The sequence below is a fragment of the Littorina saxatilis genome, linkage group LG5 (assembly GCF_037325665.1).
Source record: "Littorina saxatilis isolate snail1 linkage group LG5, US_GU_Lsax_2.0, whole genome shotgun sequence".
Lineage (NCBI taxonomy): Eukaryota > Metazoa > Mollusca > Gastropoda > Littorinimorpha > Littorinidae > Littorina > Littorina saxatilis.
Window position 1 is genome coordinate 60,080,071 of NC_090249.1, and position 27,990 is coordinate 60,108,060.

Below are 27,990 nucleotides of genomic sequence, written 5' to 3' on the forward strand. Positions count from 1 at the left end.
ACATTTTGGTCGAAATTGTTACTCCCCTGACAAATTAATAACGAATAAATTATTCGGCAAACCCTGACACAAGCAATGTACTGCCCACGCCAGGTGTACGCAACTTTGACTCCCCTGTCCCCTGTTAGTCTTGGTGGTGGAAGGGGTGGAGGGAGGGTAGCGCGACATTTGTTTGCGCGAAATCACACATTGGCACGTCCGCATCCCATTTTTGAAATAAAAAAAATTGGGGAGTCAACATTTCGTGGAGGGGGTAATTTCGTACTCAGAAGAAAAGTTGTGGAGTACAAATTTCGTGTTACACCGGATCTTGAATCTGGTAGCCCTTGGTAACAAAGAGGAATTGTCTGTGAAAATGTTGCAGGATCGTATAGTGTGTTGAATTATTGGCAACCGGAAAAGCGGCCTCCCCTCAGTGTCATATTTATTTTACAGTGTCTTAGGCCCTACTTGCCACCACTGAACTACCCACCCACCCAACCCCTTTCTCTTCGGCGTCTCCTTTACCTGTCTTCCGCTCAGTGTTCCTACCCCATGCTGGCACTATAGAACCAGGTTGACAGCCGAGAGTCCTGAGCCTGAGTGGCTCATCATCAGTGCCGCATGGTTTTGCCCTGTCCGACATTTCAAGTTAGGTTTCATAGACTAATAAGTGTTTTCAATCAATTATGCCGTTGTATACATGTGTGGAAAATCCTCCTTAAAACAAGGAATGAATAACAGAATCAAAATTCTAACCCTAGTCTGCCCTAATGTATGTTTGGCGGCCCGGTTGTGTTGACTCGGAGGAACCGGCTTCAGCGCCTTCACGGTAAATTCAGAAACGGTTTTCTGCTGCTCTTGTAAGCATACAAATTCATTCTAGATACCATTGAAGTTACGGAATGAACTATACAGGTTGCGTGACGTCTGTGATCATATGGATGCTAAAATGGATGCACACATTCTTGAAATACGAAAATGTGGCTATAAAGGAAACGAAAGAGTGGAATAGCTTTTCGTATTGCTGCATATAACTTCCGGTGGACTGCATCCGGAAATATTTCTGGTTTCTGTTTCTTCGCAATTATTTCTACGAAATAGCTCTCAAAATAGGTCAATATAGGTCCTTTCATCATGGCGCTGCACTGTCTGTCGGCGCCAAGACGTCGACTGGCAAGAATTCGCTGTCTGCAAGAATGTATCACCTGTCTAAGCGAAGGAAAACCCCTTCCAGAGAGTGTGGGTTACGTTTCTCTAGAGTTGGAATATCGATGTCCCAACAAGACTTCCATCAAACTCTACGCTGATGTCGACACGAGCAAGACTGTTGTGAAAGAGCTGTCATGCACGAATGAATCTAAGTTCCTTGTGAGCGGAGAGGAGCTGTGCAATGGGCAGGGCAAGTGGCTCAAAGTCAGAAAGGTGAGAAACTGTTTTGGCATACAGCATGATTGAGCGGTAGAACTTCTATTACATAATTTCGGGGGATCGGCTTCAATCGAGCTAAACGTTCTGGATCTGGATCTTGCTTTTTTCTACGTGTATGTTTCATAACTGTGCCTTGTCAAAATCTCTTGAGTTTTTATAGTAGCAATAGTTCCATTGCAGTTTGTGTACCTGGGGTGTGTTGTTGGGAGGGAGGAAGCAGAGTAGTGGAGTGGAAGAGGCGGGGGCACAATCATTCTGCCAATGAGTCAGCACGAAGATTGGGCTCTGAAAATTGATCTTGTGTTGGGTTTCAAAGTGAAGGTCCGGGACCCTCAAGGAGGGGCGTTTGTGGGGAGCCCAAGGAGCTCTCTCTCTATCAGCCCTGTATTTAAACAGGATTACTGATAGGGCTAGAATACAGTTTGCTTAGCCATGCAGCACTGAATTGTAATGTTAAACTAGAAGTGTTTTAAACTATGTATTACAGTAGAAAGGGATGTATTGATATCAAACAAGGTAATGGGAGGAGTAGTGTAGATGATGACTATTTCAATTCACATAAAATTGTAAGCATTATATTTCCCCCATACCTTTTTCACTAAGGCCACACACAAAAATAGTCTGTTTACGGTATCCCGACCGACCCTATTTTTTGCGCGACCCTAGACTTTTTTTTGGCATTTGAGGGAGAAAAAAAGTCTTGTTTTTTGGCAAAATAACTTAAAAATATGGGGGGTTTTTTACAAATAAAAAAATTAAAATTTCCCGACCTACCGACCCTATTTTTTTTGCCTAAGAACATTTTGACAACGTTGAACACTGAAGTCTGAATGACACTGACAGGAAAAGATTTTAGCAGAGCTCAGAATTTTGCTGAACAGCTTTTCCAAAATAAACATTAAATAACACCTTGTATGATATATGAGGTGCTGTTTGTTATTAATTAAGCCAAAGAAATATTGAGAGAGAGAGAGGGGGTGAACTTGTGTATTCGCTTGAGCCCCATCAGTCAGTTGAAAAAGTAATTTAAACAGTGTTGTTCCCAGGCCTCGGTCATTTACGCATACGTTTTTGATCTGACACATTGTTTGTTCGTCGAATACTGAAGAAGAAGAAGAAGTCTGATACAAGACGGTCGAATGTCCAATGGCTTTGTTGAGTGGGACATGTTTTGACAACAATTTTTTGTGGTCAGGACAATTTGAGTTTGACCGTTATGTATTTTGCATCCAGATCAAAGTGCCTTTTTGTTCTCTGTGTCTGGGAGCAACACTGTACAGTGGAACCCCCCTTTTAAGCCCCCCCCCCCCCCCCCCCCCCCCAATTTAAGACTTCATCCCTTTTGAGACCTTGTTTTTCACATTTTCTGTTTAAAACCCCTGTAAATTTACCTTAATTTTAAGACTACATGTATCTCCTTTTTAAGACCTGATTTTCTCAGATGTTTATAGGTCTTGAAATGGGGGTTCTGCTGTGTAAATAATGCTTGCTATGTTTTGTTCAAACACATTTTTTGTTTTTCTGCCTTTTTTCAGTTTAAACTCTCAGGAAGTAGTGAGTTTGAGGCACTAGAGGGCGATGCGTGGTTACTGCTGTTCAGCAGCCGCAGCTCAGTGGAAGAGTCACCTCCCCTTGTGCCCGTTGCTCAGGAATCACGATCCAGTCTCACTTTTGACAAACGAACAATCTCAAGGTAAAGAATACTGATGTGCTTTGTTGCAGTGGTTGAAACTATTGTTTTAAATTAGAGGAAGAACTCAGCAACAATGAAGAAATGTGTTTTCTGTAGTTGTCAACTTTGGTCAAATAACAATGGAGTTTTGCATAGAAAAATTTCAATTAAGAGATTTAATCCGAGTGAAAAACCTCTGTGTGTATGTGTCTGCTGCTTGTTTCTTTGGTTGTTTTAGGTGAAGAATGTATCAGTATTTCTAATCCTCCTATTTTTTTCTCAATCTTTATTTCAATTTCTCATGATATTTCTTTTCAGTTGGGAACAGGTAGTCGACAGTCATTTTGCCCTGCAGCTAAAGCAGCGGCAGCCGAGCGTGTTATGTGTATGTGTCTGCTGCTTGTTTCTTTATTTGTTTTAGGAGCAGAATATATCGTTTTTATTTCTTTTTTTCTCTTTCTTTATTTTAATTTCTCATAATATTTCCTTTCACTTTCAGTTGGGAGGAGGTAGTAGACAGTCACTATGCCCTGCAGCTGAAGCAGCAGCAGCCGAGCGTGTTAAAACCCGATGAGCAGGCGGTCGCTCAGCTGCGCAGCGTTCCCAAAGTGTGGTCGCTGGAGCACGACGAGGCCCTGGTTCAGCTGATGGCACAGCACATTCCGCGCGACAACGACTCACTGGGCGCTATCAAGAGCTTTGTGGAGCATGTGGACGTGTCGTCCTACTGTGTAAGTCCCCATGTCATTCTGACATGTTTTCTGTAAAATATTTCATTTTTCACTTTCTGGGTAAGAGCTTTGTAGAGCATGTCCTACTGTGTAAGCCCCCGTGTCATTCTGACATGTTTTCTGTCAAATATTTCATTTTTCACTTTCTGGGTGCCATCAAGAGCTTTGTGGAGCATGTCCTACTGTGTAAGTCCCCATGTCATTCTGACATGTTTTCTGTAAAATATTTCATTTTTCACTTTCTGGGTGCCATCAAGAGCTTTGTGGAGCATGTCCTACTGTGTAAGTCCCCATGTCATTCTGACAAGTTTTCTGTCAAATATTTCATTTTTCACTTTCTGGGTGCCATCAAGAGCTTTGTGGAGCATGTCCTACTGTGTAAGTCCCCATGTCATTCTGACATGTTTTCTGTAAAATATTTCATTTTTCACTTTCTGGGTGCCATCAAGAGCTTTGTGGAGCATGTCCTACTGTGTAAGTCCCCGTGTCATTCTGTAGTGTTTTCCATGAAATGTTGATTGATGGACTTAAATAACAAGAATGTTAGTTATTGGAACATTTCGAGGTTTGTGGAGCATGGGGAAGTGTTGTGAGTGTGTGATTTGTGGAAGTGTCGTGAGTGTGTGATTTGTGGAAGTGTCGTGAGTGTGTGATTTATGGAGCATGGGGAAGTGTCGTGAGTGTCTGATTTGTGGAGCATGGGGAAGTGTCGTGAGTGTGTGATTTATGGAGCATGGGGAAGTGTCGTGAGTGTGTGATTTGTGGAAGTGTCGTTAGTGTGTGATTTGTGGAGCATGTGAAAGTGTCGTGAGTGTGTGATTTGTGGAAGTGTCGTGAATGTGTGATTTGTGGAGCATGTGGAAGTGTCGTGAGTGTGTGATTTATGGAGCATGGGGAAGTGTCGTGAGTGTGTGATTTGTGGAGCATGGGGAAGTGTCGTGAGTGTGTGATTTGTGGAGCATGGGGAAGTGTCGTGAGTGTGTGATTTGTGGAGCATGGGGAAATGTCGTGAGTGTGTGATTTGTGGAGCATGTGGAAGTGTCGTGAGTGTGTGATTTGTGGAGCATGGGGAAGTGTCGTGAGTGTGTGATTTGTGGAGCATGGGGAAGTGTCGTGAGTGTGTGATTTGTGGAGCATGTGGAAGTGTCGTGAATGTGTGATTTGTGGAGCATGTGAAAGTGTTGTGAGTGTGTGATTTGTGGAGCCTGTGGAAATGTCGTGAGTGTGTGATTTGTGGAGCATGGGGAAGTGTCGTGAGTGTGTGATTTGTGGACCATGGGGAAGTGTCGTGAGTTTGTGGAGCATGTGGAAGTGTCGTGAGTGTGTGATTTGTGGAGCATGGGTAAGTGTCGTGAGTGTGTGATTTGTGGAGCATGGGGAAGTGTCGTGAGTGTGTGATTTGTGGAAGTGTCGTGAATGTGTGATTTGTGGAGCATGTGAAAGTGTTGTGAGTGTGTGATTTGTGGAGCATGGGGAAGTGTCGTGAGTGTGTGATTTGTGGAGCATGGGGAAGTGTCGTGAGTGTGTGATTTGTGGAGCATGGGGAAGTGTCGTGAGTTTGTGGAGCATGTGGAAGTGTCGTGAGTGTGTGATTTGTGGAGCATGGGGAAGTGTCGTGAGTGTGTGATTTGTGGAGCATGGGGAAGTGTCGTGAGTGTGTGATTTGTGGAAGTGTCGTGAATGTGTGATTTGTGGAGCATGTGAAAGTGTTGTGAGTGTGTGATTTGTGGAGCATGGGGAAGTGTCGTGAGTGTGTGATTTGTGGACCATGGGGAAGTGTTGTGAGTGTGTGATTTGAGCTTGTGTGCATAAATCACAGGTACAGTTTCATGACTGGCTGGAATTTTATGTGGTCTACCTTTTCTCAACAAAGAAGTCAGACATTTCTTGCTGAAAGGTCAAAGGATGTTGCTTTTCAGAATGTCCTTGCATTTGCTGATTATGTTGATGATATGTTAATTCAGGACGATGACGGCCCGCTGAACCTGACAGACGGAGACCCAGAGACGTACTGGGAGAGTGACGGTAGTCAGGGGCAACACTGGATTCAGCTGCGCATGAAGAAAGGCACTGTTATCAAGTGAGTTACCTTTTGTGTCTATAGTGGTAATTACAATGGGAGGCGCATGTCTATAGTGGTAATTACAATGGGAGGCGCATGAAGAAAGGCACTGTTATCAAGTGAGTTACCTTTTGTGTCTATAGTGGTAATTACGATGGGAGGCGCATGAAGAAAGGCACCGTTATTAAGTGAGTCACCTTTTGTGTCTATAGTGGTAATTACGATGGGAGGCGCATGAAGAAAGGCACCGTTATTAAGTGAGTCACCTTTTGTGTCTATAGTGGTAATTACAATGGGAGGCGCATGAAGAAAGGCACCGTTATCAAGTGAGTTACCTTTTGTGTCTATAGTGGTAATTACAATGGGAGGCGCATGAAGAAAGGCACCGTTATTAAGTGAGTCACCTTTTGTGTGTACAGTGGTACAGGTCTACGATTAGAGGCGCATTAAGAAAAGCACCGTTATTAACTCTTTCTGGACGGATACCGCATTTTTCTGGTTTCAAAATGCGTCACTCAGCGCCTAATACCGGAATTTCACAGTTACTCTGCTCCGGTCCAAAATCTCACTACTATCCACTATAGTCTACCCGATCGATATTTTCGATGCAGAGGTCGTTGCTGATGCTTGCCAGTTTAGGGCACGTGTGTTGACCGAATATGAGCGCGTTTTGTTTTTGTTTAGATGTGAGGCAATGTAGTCCAAATAGGGTTATATGCGTCACCTTATGTGTCTACAGTGCTACCTTAGATGGGAGGCCCCTCTGATGACAGGGCGACTGTCAATAAAGGACATCTTTTGTCGTCCTTTGTTTTTTATCCTTTTTTACATTTTGTCAAGTTTTGACTAAATGTTTTAACATAGAGGGGGGAATCGAGACGAGGGTCATGGTGTATGTGTGTCTCTGTGTGTGTGTGTGTGTCTGTCTGTGCGTGTGTGTGTGTAGAGCAATTCAGACTAAACTACTGGATCGATCTTTATGAAATTTGACATGAAAGTTCCTGGGAATGATATCCCCGGATAAATGTCTTTGATGACGTCATATCCGGCTTTTTGTAAAAGTTGAGGCGGCACTGTCACACCCTCATTTTTCAATCAAATTGATTGAAATTTTGGCAAAGCAATCTTCGACGAAGGCATTTCAGCTTGGTGGCTTAAAACCTAATGAATGAGTTTGGTCATTAAAAATCGGAAACTTGAAATCAAAATTATTTTTTTTATTAAACGATCCAAAAACAAATTCATCTTATTCTGCATCATTTTCTGATTCCATAAACATATACATATGTTATATTTGGATTACAAACAAGCTCTGAAAATTAAAAATATGAAAATTATGATTAATATTAATTTTCCGAAATCGATTTAAAAACAATTTCTTCTTATTCCTTGTCGGTCCCTGATTCCAAAAACATATAGATATGATATGTTTGGATTAAAAACAAACTCAGTAAGCTAAAAAGAATAGACACACAGAAAAGCGTGTTATCCTGCTCAGCGCGACCACTACCGCACTATTCTGCATGGCTTGTCGATTTCACTGCCTTTGCCACGAGCGGTGGACTGAGGAAACTACGAGTATGTGGTCTTGGTGAAAAAAGCAGTGCGTTCAGTTTCATTCTGTGAGTTCCACAGCTTGATTGAATGTTGTTATTTCGCCTTACGCAACTTTTTTTTTCTTCCTTTGTCTCCAGGAAATTGTTTGTTTGTCTCTCTCCTTTTCTGCATGTTGGAACATGCAGTGACATTGAGGTTTGTAGATTACTCTACGTGATTGACTTCAAAACGCGCATGTTACCACTTACAAATGACTGGATGGCACCACTATTTTATTCACTTTGCATTTGCAGAAAACTGTGCATCGTTCTTGACGGGGCTGATGACAACTACCTCCCACAGCGCATGGTGGTCCAGGGGGGGGAGCAGGACAATCTCAAGACACTCAACACTGTTCATATAGACTGGTAAGTTGTTAAAGGGATATAATCTAGCAACAAAACTGTCTCTCATCGCCCCAAGAGCTAAACATTTCAGGTTGGGGGTTGTGATTATGTGACCACACACCAATAAACGTTTGAGCGCTGAGTTACTCACATTGAAAACGGCTGTGTTTTGAGTGGTCATTCCAGACCGTATTTCTCATTGTGATGCCTTTTTGCGCCAGTCATCATTTTCTTCCAACCTTTTGACTCTGAGTATGTCATTCGCTATTCCCAAAGATACAGATTTGAAATTGAGTTTAGAGCTACAGAGTTCGTTTTGGGTGTTGAATAGATAACAATACACGCGAGGAAGATCTTAGAATTAGTGTTTGAGCATTCTATTTTTCACATCTAAATGCTGTTTTAGGTAGTCTTTTCAGACAGTGATATTCTCCAACGGATAGTTTGTTTGTTTATGTATATGCAAAGCACTGTATGGCACATGTGTTTCCTGAACTAGAGGTTTTACTTCCTCAATCGAATCGTTTTAATCTGCTTTGACGAATGGGTATCTATGAGGACTAAATAAAGTATGATGACAAAAAGAAGTCCGGACTCCTGACACAGGAGAGCTGGGCGAAGCAAACCGCTCGCTGATTAGAATTGATTTGATTATTTGGCATAGTTTTGGAACAATTTTGAGCAAATCATTGCAGGTGTTTCTAAATTACAGTACAGCGAATGTCCCTTGAACTTTTTAAGGTCCAAATAGTCAGAAAACTTTCCAAAAAGGCGCCTTAGGTGTACTCACTTTCAGATGCCCAATACTGTTCATATAGACTGGTGAATTGCTTAGATGCCCAATACTGTTCATATAGACTGGTGAGATGCTTAGATGCCCAATACTGTTCATATAGACTGGTGAGATGCTTAGATGCCCAATACTGTTCATATGGACTGGTGAGATGCTTAGATTTCCAATACTGTTCATATTGACTGGTGAGATGCTTAGATGCCCAATACTGTTCATATGGACTGGTGAGTTGCTTAGATGCCCAATACTGTTTATATGTTTTGACATGGCTTTACGTGACATGTTTTATTGTGGTGTGTTCAGGACAGTGACCGACACTCAGGACATCGTGATGCTAGAAAACATGACGGAGCATTACCCCATCATTATGATCCGTATCAAGGAGTGCATGGGTCAGTACACTCTCCGTCTTTTCTGCTTTAATGAGATCATCTAAAAAAAAATGCTGATTTAACGCCCCCAGCTTGTACAACCTTGTTTTCGTAGATTTCCTGTTAGCAACGTCTACAGATATGCCTCAGTTTTAATTTGTTGTTTTCTCATATTTTCTGCTTTTTGGGACCTCTAAAGTTCTGCTGAGGGGGTCCTTAGACCTCCTAAAGATTACAATTGGGAGTCCCAAAACCCTTTAGGCAGAGCATCTGTGGGAAGTCTTCTTTATCTGAGTTGATGTGGAGAAAATAGAATATTGATTTGAATTTAGATGGAGATTTGTCTACGATTCTCTTAATAGATAGAGTTTATTTGAACTGCATTGGAGATTTTGACCACGATTATCTTAATAAGATAGAGTTTATTTGAATTGATATGAAGATTTTGTCTACGATAATATTTACAAGATAGAGTTTTGTTGAATTGATATGGAGATTTTGTCTACGATAATCTTTATAAGATAGAGTTTAGTTGAACTGATATGGAGATTTTGTATTCGATTATCTTTATGAGATTTTTGTCTAAAATCGTCTTTATGAGAATTTATTTGAACTAATATTGAGATTTTGTCTACAGTAGACGAACTTGGGAAATGACTCTGTAAGGTTTGTATGGGGTGTGAAAGAGTGAATAGTCTTGCTTTTAGTGAGGCAAGCTTTCTACACTTGTCCACGAGTTCCAGACACACCCCTTGCTAGTGACTGGCCGATAATGTCACATGAGAAGACATGGCCCAGTCCAGTGGAGGTCCACGAGAAGCTCTGGGGGCCGGCAACGTCGCTGTGATGGAATGCGGACTTCGCCCTACAGACTGGATTAGATATTTAGCTAGGAACGCAGAAGAAGAAGAAGTCACATGAGAAGTTGGACTCAGTAAAAGCAAGGGTATTCACTCTTTCACAACCCATACGAACCGGACAGAGTTATTTCCGAACATCGTCTATCACCTTTATAAGATAGAGTTTATTTGCATTTATGTCAAGATGGTGTCTCCACAGCTGGTGGCATTGACACGAGGATTCGCGGCATCAAACTTCACTCCACCGAGGAGCGCTCGCTAGGATTTGACCGCGACTTCTTCTGTGCCAAAAATCTGGTGCGGTTTCCCATCCTTGACTCTTCCAGCCCCGATGTCTTGTATCGGAGGTCTTTAATTTTGCAGCGGTAAGTGTTTGTGGAAACATGAGAAAAGAAAATGTGTTTTCAGTGATCCTATCTTTCTCCCTAGCGTAGTACCTTTTTTTTTTTTTTTTTTTTTTTTTTTTTTACCCCCCGCGGGTTAGGGGGAGTCCCATATTGGTTGGGACTAGAAAGAATTTACCCGATGCTACCCAGCATGTCGTAAGAGGCGACTAACGGTTCTGTTTCTTCTCTTCTTTTGTCTTATTTCTGCCTTACCAGTCCTTTCACCTATATTTCCTTCCAAGAAAACTCTCCCTACTATTCCCTGCAGTTTTCCAATTCTGTTCTTGTTGTCTTATTTCTACCTGACTGGATCCATCACCTTTATTTCACTTACCAAAAGTCTTCTTTTCCACATCCTTATTTCTCTGCACCCCGCATGTCGTATGAGGCGACTAACGGATTCTGTTTCTCCTTTTACCCTTGTTAAGTGGTTCTTGTATAGAATATAGTCAATGTTTGTAAAGATTTTAGTCAAGCAGTATGCAGGCATGGGAATTGTTCGCCGAACGGCGGATTTCCGCCGAATTTTTTTTTGTTCCGCCGAAAATGCAAAAGTATCCGCCGAAAAAATAAAGGGGGGAGGCACACAAAAAAAAGCACCGGTTACTTTGGCCTTTGCGCAAAAGCCCGCGAAAACTTTCCGTACTTTGTTCACGCACTGCTACCGCCCGCCTCAGTTATTGAACTTTTACGTTTGAAAGTGAACCAGATTGCACAGATTGTGTTACAAGTTACATTTTCCTGTTTGTCTCAACAGATCAATTTTTTTACAAATTTAAACCATATAATACATGTATATATTTTTTTTCTTCAAAAAAGCAAAAATTGGTACATTTTTGTACTAAAAACTCTAATTCTAAAAACAGAATTTAATGGCAAACTTGGAGCTCAGATGACACCAGATTGCACCATCTGGGTTCTTTGGAGAAAAATTTTTTCCGGGGGGGCATGCCCCCGGACCCCCCTAGTAAGGCTAGGCGCTTTGCGCCATCAACTTGACGCTTCGCGTCTTCAGTTATAAATTTTCCGCCTTTTTTACAATTTTCAATTCCCATGCCTGAGTATGTAAGACATGTTTAGTCCTTTGTACTGGAAACTTGCATTCTCCCAGTAAGGTCATATATTGTATTACGTTGCAAGCCCCTGGAGCAATGTTTTGATTAGTGCTTTTGTGAACAAGAAACACTTAACAAGTGGCTCTATCCCATCTCCCCCCCCCCCCCCCCCCCCCCCTTTCCCCTATCCCATCTCCCCCCTTTCCCTCGTCGCGATATAACCTTCGTGGTTGAAAACGACGTTAAACACCAAATAAAAAATTAAAAAGTACTTTTTTTGACCATTCAAAAAGAAAATTAATTAAAAAATGACAAAACTCGATTTTGCTGGCCTTACAAAGACAGTTACTTTTCTTCAACATCAAAGGGACACAACTTACACAATTCCCGAACAATTAAAAGCCTATGTAAATAAAATAAAATGAAGGGCCATGTCATCTGAAACAATTTTTTTTTCTTTTTTTCGCCAAACAGAGTTTTATGAAATGTTTTGCAACAGGCAGCATCAGCCTAGCAGAAATGTTATTATTCTCATACAATGCGATCTTCACTTTCTGTGTAGAAGTTGAGAAGTGGCTGCCGGCTGTATCAATAATGTTATGTTTGTGTTGACAACAGAGTGCTCACGATCATGGACAGTGTGTTACACTACATGGTACCCGCCTGGCAGTATTCCATTGGCTCCTACAAGTGTCTGCAGGTACGTCTCTGTGTCATTCGTCTGTCTGTTTGTCTGTCTGTGTGTCTGCTTGTTTGCACGCCTGTCTCTCAGCTTGACTGACTAACTGTCGGGCTGTCGTGTGAAATTCAGAGTGCACTGAAAGTGACTATTGAGAGTTTGTACAACACATACGCTTGCATGCATGAACCCGTACTGACACACATGCACGCACACATACATGCATACACGCACACATACATGCACATACACACATACAAGCATGCATGTACACACATACACGCACACAGATGCGCACATACATACACATACACATACTCACACACACACACACACACACACACACACAAACAAACAAACAAACAAACATACACACACACACACACACACACACAAACCAACCAACAAACCAACAAACAAACAAACAAACACACACACACACACACACACACACACACACACACACACACAAAGTTCTTCATGTATGATTTATTTGACAAGAATGTGGATGAGCAAGGAAGACCTGTGTGTGCCTGTATCAACTCATAGTGCTTTTAACTTTGAGGATCAATCTCCCACCAGGGCATGCAGTTGACAAAGAGAAGAAAACCTTTGTGCATTTGAAAGAGAAGAAAACCTTTGTGCATTTGAAAGAGAAGAAAACCTTTGTGCATTTGAAAGAGAAGAAAACCTTTGTGCATTTGAAAGAGAAGAAAACCTTTGTGCATTTGAAAGCAGATGCATTGGATAACATTTACCCTGCAGTTGTGTGGATGTCTGAGATTGCACGTTTCACGCGGGTTATTTGTGTGTTTTTGTGTGTGTCTTACAGAAAGTGCGGCAGTTGCTACCATTGTCCAAAAAGAGGCTGAACCTTATCGAGACATTCTTAAAAGACACATCATCAGAGTGAGTAATCTCCCTTTTATATTTGTGTGTGTGTGTGTGTGTGTGTGTGAGCGTGTGTGAGTATGAGACACAGCTGTTACCCTTTTCACAAGTCAATTTAATTAATCAAAAATTTGTGACTTGACATTATTTGAAGACAAGCAAGCATGATGTGTTAAAATCAAAAAGACTTGACAGTCAAAGCAAGCACACACTACCACTTTAACAAAGTTGATATGAGGTTATTCCAAGGCTGAGTACTTAATAAGTACACATTTTTCCCATTGTACACAATGTTCAGAAATAACTCTGTCAAGTTTTTATGGGTTGTGGAAGAAATGCTTTCCCTTGTTTCCATAGAAAAACTGAGGCAAGCCTACAATGTCACCTGTAGCTTGCGTCAGATTTCTGTGGAAAAACATGGACATTCAGCTCTTCCACACCCCATAAGGACCTGACCTGAGTTATTTCCCGAATATGTCTATTACTAGAGTGTAGTAACTTTTTTCCCAATAAACGAATTCTGAAAATAACTTTGTCGGGTTTGTATGGGTTGTGGGAGAGTGACCTTTGAAAACCTCAGACAAACAAAGGATGGACCAGTCACAAGAGGTCTGTCGGAAACACGTGCTCTGAAAACATGTTGACCAGAGCATGTTCAGACAGAGGAGTTATTTCTCAAAATCGTCTGTTAGTAATGTGCGATAGTCCTTGATGATATGGATGAGTCTGTGGAGTAGTCACCATGAAATTGTCTGTTAGTAATGTGCGATAGTCCTTGATGATAGGGGTGATATGGATGAGTCTGTGGAGTAGTCACCATGAAATTGTCTGTTAGTAATGTGCGATAGTCCTTGATGATAGGGATGATAGGGATGATATGGATGAGTCTGTGGAGTAGTCACCATGAAATTGTCTGTTAGTAATGTGCGATAGTCCTTGATGATAGGGATGATATGGATGAGTCTGTGGAGTAGTCACCATGAAATTGTCTGTTAGTAATGTGCGATAGTCCTTGATGATAGGGATGATATGGATGAGTCTGTGGTAGTCACCATGAAATTGTCTGTTAGTAATGTGCGATAGTCCTTGATGATAGGGATGATATGGATGAGTCTGTGGAGTAGTCACCATGAAATTGTCTGTTAGTAATGTGCGATAGTCCTTGATGATAGGGATGATAGGGATGAGTCTGTGGTAGTCACCATGAAATTGTCTGTTAGTAATGTGCGATAGTCCTTGATGATAGGGGTGATAGGGATGAGTCTGTGGTAGTCACCATGAAATTGTCTGTTAGTAATGTGCGATGGTCCTTGATGATATGGATGAGTCTGTGGAGTAGTCACCATGAAATCGTCTGTTAGTAATGTGCGATAGTCCTTGATGATAGGGATGATAGGGATGAGTCTGTGGTAGTCACCATGAAATTGTCTGTTAGTAATGTGCGATAGTCCTTGATGATAGGGATGATAGGGATGAGTCTGTGGAGTAGTCACCATGAAATTGTCTGTTAGTAATGTGCGATAGTCCTTGATGATAGGGATGATATGGATGAGTCTGTGGTAGTCACCATGAAATTGTCTGTTAGTAATGTGCGATAGTCCTTGATGATAGGGATGATAGGGATGAGTCTGTGGAGTAGTCACCATGAAATTGTCTGTTAGTAATGTGCGATAGTCCTTGATGATAGGGATGATATGGATGAGTCTGTGGAGTAGTCACCATGAAATTGTCTGTTAGTAATGTGCGATAGTCCTTGATGATAGGGATGATATGGATGAGTCTGTGGTAGTCACCATGAAATTGTCTGTTAGTAATGTGCGATAGTCCTTGATGATAGGGATGAGTCTGTGGAGTAGTCACCATGAAATTGTCTGTTAGTAATGTGCGATAGTCCTTGATGATAGGGATGAGTCTGTGGAGTAGTCACCATGAAATTGTCTGTTAGTAATGTGCGATAGTCCTTGATGATAGGGATGAGTCTGTGAAGTAGTCACCATGAAATTGTCTGTTAGTAATGTGCGATAGTCCTTGATGATAGGGATGAGTCTGTGGAGTAGTCACCATGAAATTGTCTGTTAGTAATGTGCGATAGTCCTTGATGATATGGATGAGTCTGTGGAGTGGTCACCATGAAATTGTCTGTTAGTAATGTGCGATAGTCCTTGATGATAGGGATGATATGGATGAGTCTGTGGAGTGGTCACCATGAAATTGTCTGTTAGTAATGTGCGATAGTCCTTGATGATAGGGATGATAGGGATGAGTCTGTGGAGTAGTCACCATGAAATTGTCTGTTAGTAATGTGCGATAGTCCTTGATGATAGGGGTGAGTCTGTGGAGTAGTCGCCATGAAATTGTCTGTTAGTAATGTGCGATAGTCCTTGATGATAGGGATGATAGGGATGAGTCTGTGGAGTAGTCACCATGAAATTGTCTGTTAGTAATGTGCGATAGTCCTTGATGATAGGGATGATAGGGATGAGTCTGTGGAGTAGTCACCATGAAATTGTCTGTTAGTAATGTGCGATAGTCCTTGATGATAGGGGTGATAGGGATGAGTCTGTGGAGTAGTCACCATGAAATTGTCCCCTTGCAGACCCTCAGACAAACCGGTGGTGTACATAAACCGGCGAGCAGCCATGGAACACCGGTGTGACCCCTCTCAGGACACGGAGTGCAAGTTGACCGTCTTCATGCAACTCTATGAGGGACTCAAACCTCGCGATCGTACCACCAAGCCACTCAACTACAGGTAAGTCAAGCTCTACCTGTCTTCATGCAACTCTATGAGGGACTCAAACCTCGCGACCGTACCACCAAGCCACTCAACTACAGGTAAGTCAAGCTCTACCTGTCTTCATGCAATTCTATGAGGGACTCAAACCACGCGACCGTACCACCAAGCCACTCAACTACAGGTAAGTCAAACTCTACCTGTCTTCATGCAGCTCTATGAGGGAATCAAACCACGCAACCGCACCACCAAGCCACTCAACTACAGGTAAGTCAAACTCTACCTGTCTTCATGCAGCTCTATGAGGGAATCAAACCTCGCGACCGTACCACCAAGCCACTCAACTACAGGTAAGTCAAACTCTACCTGTCTTCATGCAGCTCTATGAGGGACTCGAACCTCGCGACCGTACCACCAAGCCACTTAACTACAGGTAAGTCAAGCTGTACCTGTGAAGAGATGACTCCTTTGGGACCCACCAAAATTGTTCCAAGAATGTTGGTACAGTGGAACCTCACTTTTAAGACCCAATTATCAGAGTAAATTAGGTCTTAAAAAGGAGGGAGTCTTAAAACGGAGATAAATTAGCAAGGTTTATGAACACAACATCTGAAAATTCCATTAACAATTTTAAATTTGCTGTGTTAACACAATGATTGCAAACTGTTAGAATAAGTAGCTCAAAATGAAATGTCAAGGTAAAAACATAGACAGAAGCATAATTATGAAGACTGAAGAAAAGCACTGATGCGTTTGTACCAACCATGTATTTGTGTGTGTCAGGTGGTCATCACGCTATGACCAGTGGTGGGAATGCAAGTTTCTGTCGGAGGGCATCATTGACCAGGGCGGTGGTTTCCGAGACAGTCTGTCTGACCTGGCCGAAGAGCTGTGTCCAACGGCCACTGACTGCCCCATCCCGCTGCCCTACTTCATCAGGGCACCCAACCAGGTGAGATATATACTCCTCGTCAAAACAAACTTGACTTCTTCTTCTTCTTCTTCTTCTTCGTTCATAGGCTGAAACTCCCACGCTCACTCATGTTTTTGCACGAGTGGATTTTTATTTGTATGACCGTTGTACATTCAGGCAGCATACACCAGAAAAAGAAACTTGACATATTCAGTTTAATATACGGCTGGTCTACGGAAGATCTTTTTATTAGACGCTGTTCATGTCAAACTGATATTTTTTTACTTGTCTTTCTATAGCGTAGTTGCCATTGTTCTTCTGCTTATCTTTTCTTGTTGTTTTTTTTAAATTTTGAGTTTAGAATATTAGGCTAGCAGTCTATGTTGTTAAGGATATATGCATCCTCTGTCGTTTGGTGTTTGCTTCTTGTCTATCATGTATAAATACTTGTGAACGTCAATGGCACCGTCACATGAACCAGTGCGGCGCACACCTTGTCTATCATGTATAAATACTTGTGAACGTCAATGGCACCGTCACATGAACCAGTGCGGCGCACACCTTGTCTATCATGTATAAATACTTGTGAACATCAATGGCACCGTCACATGAACCAGTGCGGCGCACACCTTGTCTATCATGTATAAATACTTGTGAACGTCAATGGCACCGTCACATGAACATCAATGGCACCGTCACATGAACGTCAATGGCACCGTCACATGAACGTCAATGGCACCGTCACATGAACCAGTGCGGCACACACCTTGCAGACACACAGTGTCTTGTCAGTGTAACTTTCACTGCAACAACAGCATGTGGCCTTTGCATTTGCATGTTACCTTGAATAGACGATGTTAAAAAAACACTCTTGTCGGGTTTGTATGGATTGTGCAAGGGTGATCGTGCTTTTAGTGAGTTGAACTTCCCCACATGACATTATAGGCCAGTCACTAGCGAGGAGCATGTGTAGAAAGCTTGTCTCACTAAAAGCAAGGGTGTTCACTCTTTTCCAACCCATACAAACCTGACAGAGTTATTTCTGGATTTTGTCTATTGGTGTGCACTTGTCCACGTACATAGGTGTGTGAGCGTAACATGTATTTGAATTTGACTGACTTTGCGTTTCTGTCTCTTCAGACTCAGGAAGACAGCAACATCAACCGTGACGTGTACGTGCCCAACAGTGCGTGTCAGGACTGGGACAAGTACGAGTGGATCGGCAAACTCATGGGAGCTTGCTTCCGCAGCAAAGAAAACCTGGTCAGTGGAGAAGACTGGAGTGCAGTGGGAACACCCCCCCCCCCCCCCCCCCCAGTGGAGAAGACTAGAGTGCAGTGGGAACTCCCCCCCCCCCCAGTGGAGAAGACTAGAGTGCAGTGGGAACCCCCCCCAGTGGAGAAGACTGGAGTGCAGTGGGAACCCCCCCCCAGTGGAGAAGACTGGAGTGCAGTGGGACCCCCCCCCCCCCCCCCCCCCCGAGTGGAGAAGACTGGAGTGCAGTGGGAACCCCCCCCAGTGGAGAAAACTGGAGTGCAGTGGGAACCCCCCCCCCCCCCCAGGGGAGAAGACTGGAGTGCAGTGGGAACCCCCCCCCCCCAGTGGAGAAGACTGGAGTGCAGTGGGAAACCCCCCCCCCCCCCCCCCCAGTGGAGAAGACTGGAGTGCAGTGGGAACCCCCCCCCCCCCCCCAGGGGAGAAGACTGGAGTGCAGTGGGACCCCCCCCCCTCCCCCCCAGTGGAGAAGACTGGAGTGCAGTGGGAACCCCCCCAACCCCTTTTAAGACCTCCACAAGAAAATCCGGTCTTAAAAAAGAGGGATTCTTAAAAGGGGTGGGTAGATTTACAAAGGCTATGAAGAGAAAGTCTGAGAAAAGAGGGAGTCTTAAAAGGGGTGGGTAGATTTACAAAGGCTACGAAGAGAAAGTCTGAGAAAAGAGGGAGTCTTAAAAGGGGTGGGTAGATTTACAAAGGCTATGAAGAGAAAGTCTGAGAAAAGAGAGTCTTAAAAGGGGTGGGTAGATTTACAAAAGCTATGAAGAGAAAGTCTGAGAAAAGAGGGAGTCTTAAAAGGGGTGGGTAGATTTACAAAGGCCTTGAAAGGGAGGTAGTCTTAAGGGGGTCCACTGTAGATGCTTGAATTTTGTTTCAGAGTGAGATTTTATTTTGATGCCAAACGGTATAATTATGCAGCGGGGAGAAGATTTGTTTGGATTAGCTCTTTGACTACATGTGTGTATGTATGTATGTTTCACAGTGATGTGTGTGTGTGTGTGTGTGTGTGTGAATAGAATAATCTTTTATTGTCACAAAACCTTAAGGCTTATACGGCACAAACCAAACAACAGAAATAAAAGAAGTGTGTGTGTTTATGTATGTGTGTGTTTATGTCTGAGTGTGTGTATGTCTGTGTGTGTTTGTGTGTATGTTGGTCTTTTTCTTTGTTCTTCATACTTGTTTTGTGCTTTCCAGGTGTTATCGCTTCCCCCCTTTGTGTGGAAAAAGCTTGTAGGGGAGACAACCACGTGGACAAGAGATTTTCAGACAGTCGATTCAGCAGAGGTACGGAACAAAAGACTGGCTGAGCGACTCACAGAAAGATTTACACACCAAAAATTGTTGTCAAAGTTGCTCAAATATTGCTTGTTTATGTGTTAAGGTGTAACATTATCACCTCTGTGATATCGTGACTTCGGCAGATTAATTTGCATTCCAAACAAATATTTAGATTTGAGAAAGTGGTTTCAGGAGATCTATACATTACGGTTACCAGAGGGGGACGTATGTCAAAATCCTCAGGTGAACATAAGCAAAACAGGAACAAATAGACTATTCAAAGCTTTGCAGAGCCTACCACAAGGTTAGCTTTGAAGTTGAAGTTATTTAATAAATGACCAGGACACGAAAACTTGATAATAATGCACACATTACTGAATCAGTTTTTTCACAGCCAAACTTCTGAGCTTCATTGATAGTGATTTTTATTTGTGCTCATTACCTTTGAGAACTTAGCATTGAGTCAACAGGTTGATCAACTTTCTGTCAACTTAGCATTGAGTCAACAGGTTGATCAACTTTCTGTCAACTTAGCATTGAGTCAACAGGTTGATCAACTTTCTGTCAACTTAGCATTGAGTCAACAGGTTGATCAACTTTCTGTCAACTTAGCATTGAGTCAACAGGTTGATCAACTTTCTGTCAACTTAGCATTGAGTCAACAGGTTGATCAACTTTCTGTCAACTTTTGGTTTGTACAGGTCCACATCATAGACAGCATGGCTGCCGTAGACCTAGACAGAGAGTTGTTCACAGCGCTCGGTCGCAGCTGGAGTCTCATTCTGAGCAACGGCTCGCAAGTGACGTTGCGAGTGGACCAAGAAGGAAACACCAAGCCGCTCGACTACTCCGAGCGTATCGACTACGCTGAGGAAGTGCGACGTGTTCGCATGAATGAGTGCGAAGAACAGGTGGGTTCATTGGTGTGTGTCGGGGTGTTTGTCTGAGAGTGTGTGTGTGTGGAGGGCAGTAGGAAGAGACAAATGGTGGAAAGGGACGAAGGATGGGAAATAACATGTAGAACCACAAAGTGGGATGCAGTACACCTTGTGAAAACTGCTGCTTTTAGGCCAACATTGATGCTTGGCAGATGTAGCTCTAGTTTCTCGTGCTGGCAATGCTCAATTTGGCTCTGTGGCCTTCTACTATAACAAGGCTTGGTCTCCTTGAGACGGATGTTTGCCTTTAACACTTTCTACCCCACCCATGTTGACCAAGTTTTTTTTTAGCCGAGACCAGCTGTGCTGCAGCAGATCACTCAGAATTGCAGTAATTGTGTAGAAACTGTGTATCAACACGCTGGAATGCAGGCGTTAGATCGACGTTACAGGAAGCGACTGAAGTGACTGTGTGTATGGATATACAGTGGTCGCCGCTTAATAAAGCCACTTCTGGACGGACGAAAAATGGCTTTAATAAGCGGCGGATTTATTAACCGGCGGTCCAGGAATACGTCATTTTCGAAAGAAACAAAAAATCTTCTCTTTTGTGTACGTCACTCAGTCATTTTCTTTCGTCATTTACACTTTTTTGAATCTAAACAAAACTTCACGAAGGATGTTGAACTTTTGTTTTCATTATGTACATGTACGTGTACTTTGATCACTTCGGTAGGCCTACATCAATAATTTCACTGTCACCGTCACGAATCAATACTTCGTGATACGCGTGAGCGTGGACATAAATAGGCCTGTGACTTGAGCGATTACAAGAACAAGATAATGTGAGTTTTAGTCACAAACTACGTGATTTCTCTGAGAAAACTGGCTTTAATAAGCGGCGGGTTGGGTTTATTAACCGGCTTTTTCTAATACATAAGATATAGTGATAAATCCGGACCGTCTGAAATCGGCTTTTATAAGCGGCTGGCTCTATTAACCGCGGTTTTATTAAGCGGCGTCCACTGTATCCCTAAAAGGTCAGATAGAGAGTCATATGATATATCCGTACCTGGGAGACAATGAGTTAAGGAATATAAACTGTTAAAACCATTTGGTGCAGGAAGTCACACCAACATATGTTTCTGCAATAGGGCTTTGTATGTAGCGCACAAGCCATCCAGGCGCTCAATTTCCATGTTTAGTCTGTTTGAATATTGAAATGCCATTTTAAAGATGAAGAGGTGTATGCTGCAAGTTTGTCCTTCATGCACAGTCTGTGAGAAGCTGCTTGGTGTGTTGTAACAAGGTAAAGTAAAGGTAGTCTCATAATGATTGTTGGTGGTAAGCGAGCGAGATGTTAGAGATCTGAACTACTATGGGGCAAGCTTTATGAAGGCGGTGCCCACTCCTCTCCCTTACTGCCTTTGCCTTCCTCAGCCCTGAATAGGGTTAGGTACCCATTTCCAGCTGGGTGGATTGCAGAGCGCTTGGAAAAATGGGTATTTTTATTCGCCGCTGTGTTGTAGGGAAGGTTAATAGATGATTTTCGGAAATAACTCTGTCGGGTTTGTATGGGTTTTGGAAGAGTGACCTTTTCTTGCAAAACCTCTGCCAAACATTGGAGGGGCCAATCACTAGCGAGGGGTGTGTGTGAAACAGGTGGACAGGAGCACACAACACATACAAACCTGATGGATGTATGTTTTGGAATTTGTCTATTTGTACAGTGAATGCCGTAATACAGCCAACTTTGGGCCCCATTGCTGACAAGAATTAGATTGTTTTCTTAGAGAGTGCGAACATTATGATGCACGTAATGTTGTCTGTGGCAGCTGGTAGCAGTAAGGCGCGGCCTGATCACGGTGGTGCCGGAGGCGGTGCTAGAACTGCTGACTTGGCAGGAACTGGAGACCAGAGTGTGCGGAGACCCTGAAATCACCATGGAAGCCCTCAAGAAAACCAGTGAGTGCTACATTGGCTTAACAACATTACAAAGTACAGTGGAACCCCCTTTCTACCACCTCAACAAATCTGAGAAAATCAGGTCTTAAAAAGGAGGGAGTCCTTAAACGGGGGTAAATTTATAGAGGTTATGAAGAGAATGTCTGAGAAACAGGGTCTTAAAGGGGAGGGAGTCTTAAACTGGGGGTCTTAAAGGGGAGGGAGTCTTAAACTGTGGGGTCTTAAAGGGAGGGTTCCAGTGTGCTACATTGGCTCCACATAACTGTCGGTGCTACATTAGAGACTTTAAGAAGGGCTACCACATTCATATGGTTGGCATTTTCGTGGTTGCAAAAGACACTCGGCGGGGGAACACCATGTGTCGCTAGTACAGCGGTTAAGAGGACAGAAGAATTTCGTTTCGCTGGTCGCACCGGTTCAGAAGTGTTGATCAGATGATACCAGCTGCCTCACTTCTGCTGAAACGCATCAGATACTCAGGCCACAACTCAACACATCATAAACTTTAACTGCTTCATGCATTTTTCTCCTCTAGGCGGCTTGACCAGCCGACTGAAAAGTTGAGTCGGCCTGATGTTTGGGTCGCCATCTTGAAATTTCTTTCGTCTGCTCAGACACTCACTTACCCAATTCAAGCCTGCTTTACGGCTTTTTAAACTTTATTTTTAAAAACATTTTAATGATAAATCGCGCCTAAAGATGTCAGAGCATACATCGATTACACAAGGTAGGCATATTTTATGACTATTCGAATATAAAACGCGACCGAAGTCACTTTCGTCAGAATGACCAATTCTACGAATTTCGTTTCTCTTGGCGAAGCGAATTTCTGTTCGCAGAGATCGGAAGTCACGTGTACTCAAAAAGGTGTGACGTTTTACAACCGAAAATGCCAACGAAACGAATGTGGTAGTGCTTCTTAATTTCTCTATTGTCGGTGGTACATTGGCTCCACAGAACTGTCGGTGGTACATTGGCTCCACAGAACTGTCGGTGGTACACTGTCTCCACAGAACTGTCGGTGGTACATTGGCTCCACATAACTGTCGGTGGTACATTGGCTCCACATAACTGTCGGTGGTACATTGGCTCCACATAACTGTCGGTGCTACATTGGCTCCACATAACTGTCGGTGGTACATTGGCTCCACATAACTGTCGGTGCTACATTGGCTCCACATAACTGTCAGTGGTACATTGGCTCCACATAACTGTCGGTGCTACTACACTGTCTCCACAGAACTGTCGGTGCTACATTGGCTCCACATAACTGTCGGTGGTACATTGGCTCCACATAACTGTCGGTGCTACACTGTCTCCACATAACTGTCGGTGGTACATTGGCTCCACATAACTGTCGGTGGTACATTGGCTCCACATAACTGTCGGTGGTACATTGGCTCCACATAACTGTCGGTGCTACATTGGCTCCACGTAACTGTCGGTGGTACATTGGCTCCACATAACTGTCGGTGGTACATTGGCTCCACATAACTGTCGGTGCTACATTGGCTCCACATAACTGTCGGTGGTACACTGTCTCCACATAACTGTCGGTGCTACATTGGCTCCACATAACTGTCGGTGCTACATTGGCTCCACATAACTGTCGGTGGTACATTGGCTCCACATAACTGTCGGTGCTACACTGTCTCCACATAACTGTCGGTGGTACATTGGCTCCACATAACTGTCGGTGCTACACTGTCTCCACATAACTGTCGGTGGTACATTGGCTCCACAGAACTGTTGGTGGTACATTGGCTCCACATAACTGTCGGTGCTACATTGGCTCCACAGAACTGTCGGTGGTACATTGGCTCCACATAACTGTCGGTGGTGCATTGGCTCCACATAACTGTCGGTGCTACATTGGCTCCACAGAACTGTCGGTGCTACACTGTCTCCACATAACTGTCGGTGCTACATTGGCTCCACATAACTGTCGGTGCTACACTGTCTCCACATAACTGTCGGTGGTACATTGGCTCCACATAACTGTCGGTGGTACATTGGCTCCACATAACTGTCAGTGCTACATTGGCTCCACAGAACTGTCGGTGGTACATTGGCTCCACATAACTGTCGGTGGTACATTGGCTCCACATAACTGTCGGTGGTACATTGGCTCCACATAACTGTCGGTGGTACATTGGCTCCACATAACTGTCGGTGGTACATTGGCTCCACAGAACTGTCGGTGCTACATTGGCTCCACAGAACTGTCGGTGGTACATTGGTTCCACAGAACTGTCGGTGCTACATTGGCTCCACATAACTGTCGGTGGTACATTGGCTCCACAGAACTGTCGGTGCTACATTGGCTCCACAGAACTGTCGGTGCTACATTGGCTCCACATAACTGTCGGTGCTACATTGGCTCCACATAACTGTCGGTGCTACATTGGCTCCACAGAACTGTCGGTGCTACATTGGCTCCACAGAACTGTCGGTGCTACACTGTCTCCTTTTCCATTTCTTTATGGAATATCATCAATGTAAGAAAACTGTTGGCTTGCCTTAAGGTGTCCTTTCATCACAGGTACAAGTACCACTTACTTTTGTTGCTTGTGCTTGAAAAGTGAAAAAGACACATCTCAAACCTGTCCAAAAAAGACCTCTATTGTCGTCTACAAAACATATCGAACAGTGAATGAGATCAAATGACCACTGATTTGAATCAATGGCGATTGTTTTTACTTGACCTTGTTTTTACTTGACCTACTTGACCTTGTTTTTACTTGACCTACTTGACCTTGTTTTTACTTGACCTTGTTTTTACTTGACCTTCAATGTGGATTTTGTTCAGCCTACTATGATGATCTGGATGAGACAGACATCCGAGTGCAATACTTGTGGGATGCCTTGAAGAACTTCTCAAATGAAGATCGCAGCCGTTTCCTTCGATTTGTGACGGGCAGACGGCGCTTACCCGCTCCCCTCGTCATCTCATCTGGAAAAGGGTACGACAGTTTTGCCCTTTAGGTTTTTCTTCTGTGAAAATTATATCATGCCCATCTCAGTACGTGCCTCTACATGCCTCAGTTTACAAGAGGAGCAGGGTTTATAGGTTCATGTCAGGTTTTTATAACATGTGAGGCTTTCATAATTTGTATGGTTTTCATAACGTGTCAGGTTTTCATAATGTGTGAGGTTTTCATAACTTGTCACATTTTCGTAACTTGTCAGGTGTTCATAACATGTCAGGTTTTCATAACGTGTCAGGTTTTCATAATGTGTGAGGTTTTCATAACTTGTCACATTTTCGTAACTTGTCAGGTGTTCATAACATGTCCCTTGCATTGAGACACAGCGAGACATTATTTTTCAGTCTTCTAACCAACCAAATGCATTTTGCATCATTGTAAATCTTCCTTGTGTTCTTTGAGTGCGGACGCCTGTTTGTATGCATATATATATATGTGTGTGTGTGTGTGTGTGCGCGCGCATGTGTGTGTGTTTGTGTGTGTGTGTGTGTGTGTAGCTTACCTCAATGTTTCCAAGATGGTTCACTTTTTCTAAAACACATACAAACCCGAGTTTTTTCCTCACTTTGTCTATTGAGACATCAAACGACAGACCTTGATAGGCGCTACAGCCTCTGTCTGTCTGTCTGAAATGTGACTGTGTGGTAAGTAGCTTCCCTGTTTTGCCATAACATTTTGTTTTCTTGTGACTATCCAGTGACACCATGGATTCCCTGCCAGAGTCATCTACCTGTGCCAACATGCTCTACCTGCCTTATTACTCCAGGTAATATTACCAGGGGGATTACCGTCAAACAATGAGAGACTTTGAATGTACTGGCTTCTGGGGAGGGCAGTCGATTGTTGTTCTCAATGTGCTTTGTTTATCAGATTTTTGAATAGTGCTCTGCCTCATTTGTTCAAGATAATCTTTCTTGTTTTTTTTTTCTTCCTTATGTCATTAACTCTTTGGTCTGTTTTGTTTTTAGTGCCAAAGTTGCCGAAGAGAAACTCCGCTACGCCGCCTACAACTGCATCGCCATCGATACAGACATGAACCCCTGGGAAGGATCATGGGAAGATTGAGTAGACGCTTGCCTGTTGCTTAGCCTGCAGGCCGTGTGTGGCTGACGTTATTTATCTATCTGCTTTGCATCAACAGTATCAATAGATAAAAAGTAAAAATGGATCATGTTTTTAATTGATGGTGCTTGTATTTGCCTGAATTCCACTGTTGACGTGTTAGCTCTTTAGCAACAGTAGACACCAACTTTGAATTTTGATTCTGCATACCAGATAGTAAACGTTTCTTAACTGTCGACAGAGTTTTGATTCTGCATACCAGATAGTAAACGTTTCTTAACTGTCGACACAGTTTTGATTCTACATACCAGATAGTAAACGTTTCTTAACTGTCGACAGAGTTTTGATTCTACATACCAGATAGTAAACGTTTCTTAACTGTCGACACAGTTTTGATTCTACATACCAGATAGTAAACGTTTCTTAACTGTCGACACAGTTTTGATTCTACATACCAGATAGTAAACGTTTCTTAACTGTCGACACAGTTTTGATTCTACATACCAGATAGTAAACGTTTCTCAACTGTCGACACAGTTTTGATTCTACATACCAGATAGTAAACGTTTCTTAACTGTCGACACAGTTTTGATTCTACATACCAGATAGTAAACGTTTCTCAACTGTCGACACAGTTTTGATTCTACATACCAGATAGTAAACGTTTCTTAACTGTCGACACAGTTTTGATTCTACATACCAGATAGTAAACGTTTCTTAACTGTCGACACAGTTTTGATTCTACATACCAGATAGTAAACGTTTCTTAACTGTCGACACAGTTTTGATTCTACATACCAGATAGTAAACGTTTCTTAACTGTCGACACAGTTTTGATTCTACATACCAGATAGTAAACGTTTCTTAACTGTCGACAGAGTTTTGATTCTACATACCAGATAGTAAACGTTTCTTAACTGTCGACAGAGTTTTGATTCTACATACCAGATAGTAAACGTTTCTAACTGTCGACACAGTTTTGATTCTACATACCAGATAGTAAACGTTTCTTAACTGTCGACAGAGTTTTGAGTGTGTGCACAGTTAAACCCCCATTTTTAAGACCTGAAAAAATCTGAGAAAATTTTGTCTTAAAAAAGAAAATGGGGGTAAATTTACACAGGTTGTGAACAGAAAAGCTGAAAAAGCAAGGTCTTAAACGGGGGGGGGGGGGGGGGGGGGTCTCAAAAGGGGGGTTTCAGTGTACTGTCATTGATACATGCAAATCTCAAACCAGATCACAACGGAGTAAGCAACAGTGTATGATGGGTGGTTATCAAAAGATTGTTTAAAACAAAGTTAAGAGAAAAGTTCACACATACATGTAGTTACACTGGCAAAGTTGTCAAAACATATGTTTTCTTTGAATGTTCTTTTTACTTCAGGTTTGGGGATGGGGGTAAAGAAAAGAGTGTTGAGTTAACAATCATATACCTACATTAACACCAAACTAAGAGAGACAAGAATCAAATGGTAAAACACATTTCTTCTTCTTCTTCTTCTTCTTCTTCTTCAGCGTGTGATGATGGTTAAAGGTTAAAACACATTTTTAATGTGGTATGGATGTTTTCCAAACGTATTTACATGTTCTTGAATCTTATAACTCAAATTCACACAGCATTTGATTTTGGTTGAAACAAAACCCTCTCAGCTTGTGTGTTGTTATTGCATTGGCATTTGAGACTGTGAATGAAAACCATTCCTGTAGGTATGATGTCCTCAGGTATGACTTAAGTTATGGGTACACTTTGGTGGTGCACACTGTATGGGTACACTTTGGTGGTGCACACTGTATGGGTACACTTTGGTGGTGCACACTGTATGGGTACACTTTGGTGGTGCACACTGTATGGGTACACTTTGGTGGTGCACACTGTATGGGTACACTTTGGTGGTGCACACTGTATGGGTACACTTTGGTGGTGCACACTGTATGGGTACACTTTGGTGGTGCACACTGTATGGGTACACTTTGGTGGTGCACACTGTATGGGTACACTTTGGTGGTGCACACTGTATGGGTACACTTTGGTGGTGCACAC

General features: G+C 42.8%; 1 protein-coding gene across 2 annotated transcripts; it reads left to right on the plus strand.

Moving 5' to 3' along the window:
* The first annotated feature begins 1,002 nt into the window (after positions 1-1,002).
* On the plus strand, positions 1,003-27,989 carry LOC138967601 (E3 ubiquitin-protein ligase HECTD3-like). Of its 2 annotated transcripts, none has more exons than XM_070340202.1 (18): positions 1,003-1,404; positions 2,946-3,103; positions 3,582-3,813; positions 5,778-5,893; positions 7,726-7,839; positions 8,915-9,003; positions 10,027-10,207; positions 11,902-11,983; positions 12,795-12,871; positions 15,450-15,605; positions 16,371-16,539; positions 17,641-17,763; positions 18,973-19,062; positions 19,758-19,967; positions 21,770-21,899; positions 24,709-24,862; positions 25,584-25,652; positions 25,855-27,989. In XM_070340202.1, the coding sequence occupies exons 1-18, from the start codon at positions 1,117-1,119 to the stop codon at positions 25,949-25,951; spliced, it is 2,535 nt and encodes an 844-aa protein (XP_070196303.1). In that variant the 5' UTR covers positions 1,003-1,116; the 3' UTR covers positions 25,952-27,989. The 2 variants fall into 2 exon arrangements, with proteins under 2 accessions (XP_070196303.1, XP_070196304.1); XM_070340203.1 differs by having other exon boundaries at positions 10,042-10,207.
* The last annotated feature ends 1 nt before the right edge of the window (position 27,990 follows it).

Bases quoted from the DNA above. Each gene is read 5' to 3' on its own strand.
- LOC138967601 (XM_070340202.1), top strand. From the start codon at position 1,117: ATGGCGCTGCACTGTCTGTCGGCGCCAAGACGTCGACTGGCAAGAATT. The intron at 9,004-10,026 runs GTCAGTACACTC...ATTTATGTCAAG, and splicing joins CCGTATCAAGGAGTGCATGG to ATGGTGTCTCCACAGCTGGT. The intron at 10,208-11,901 runs GTAAGTGTTTGT...TGTTGACAACAG, and splicing joins AGGTCTTTAATTTTGCAGCG to AGTGCTCACGATCATGGACA.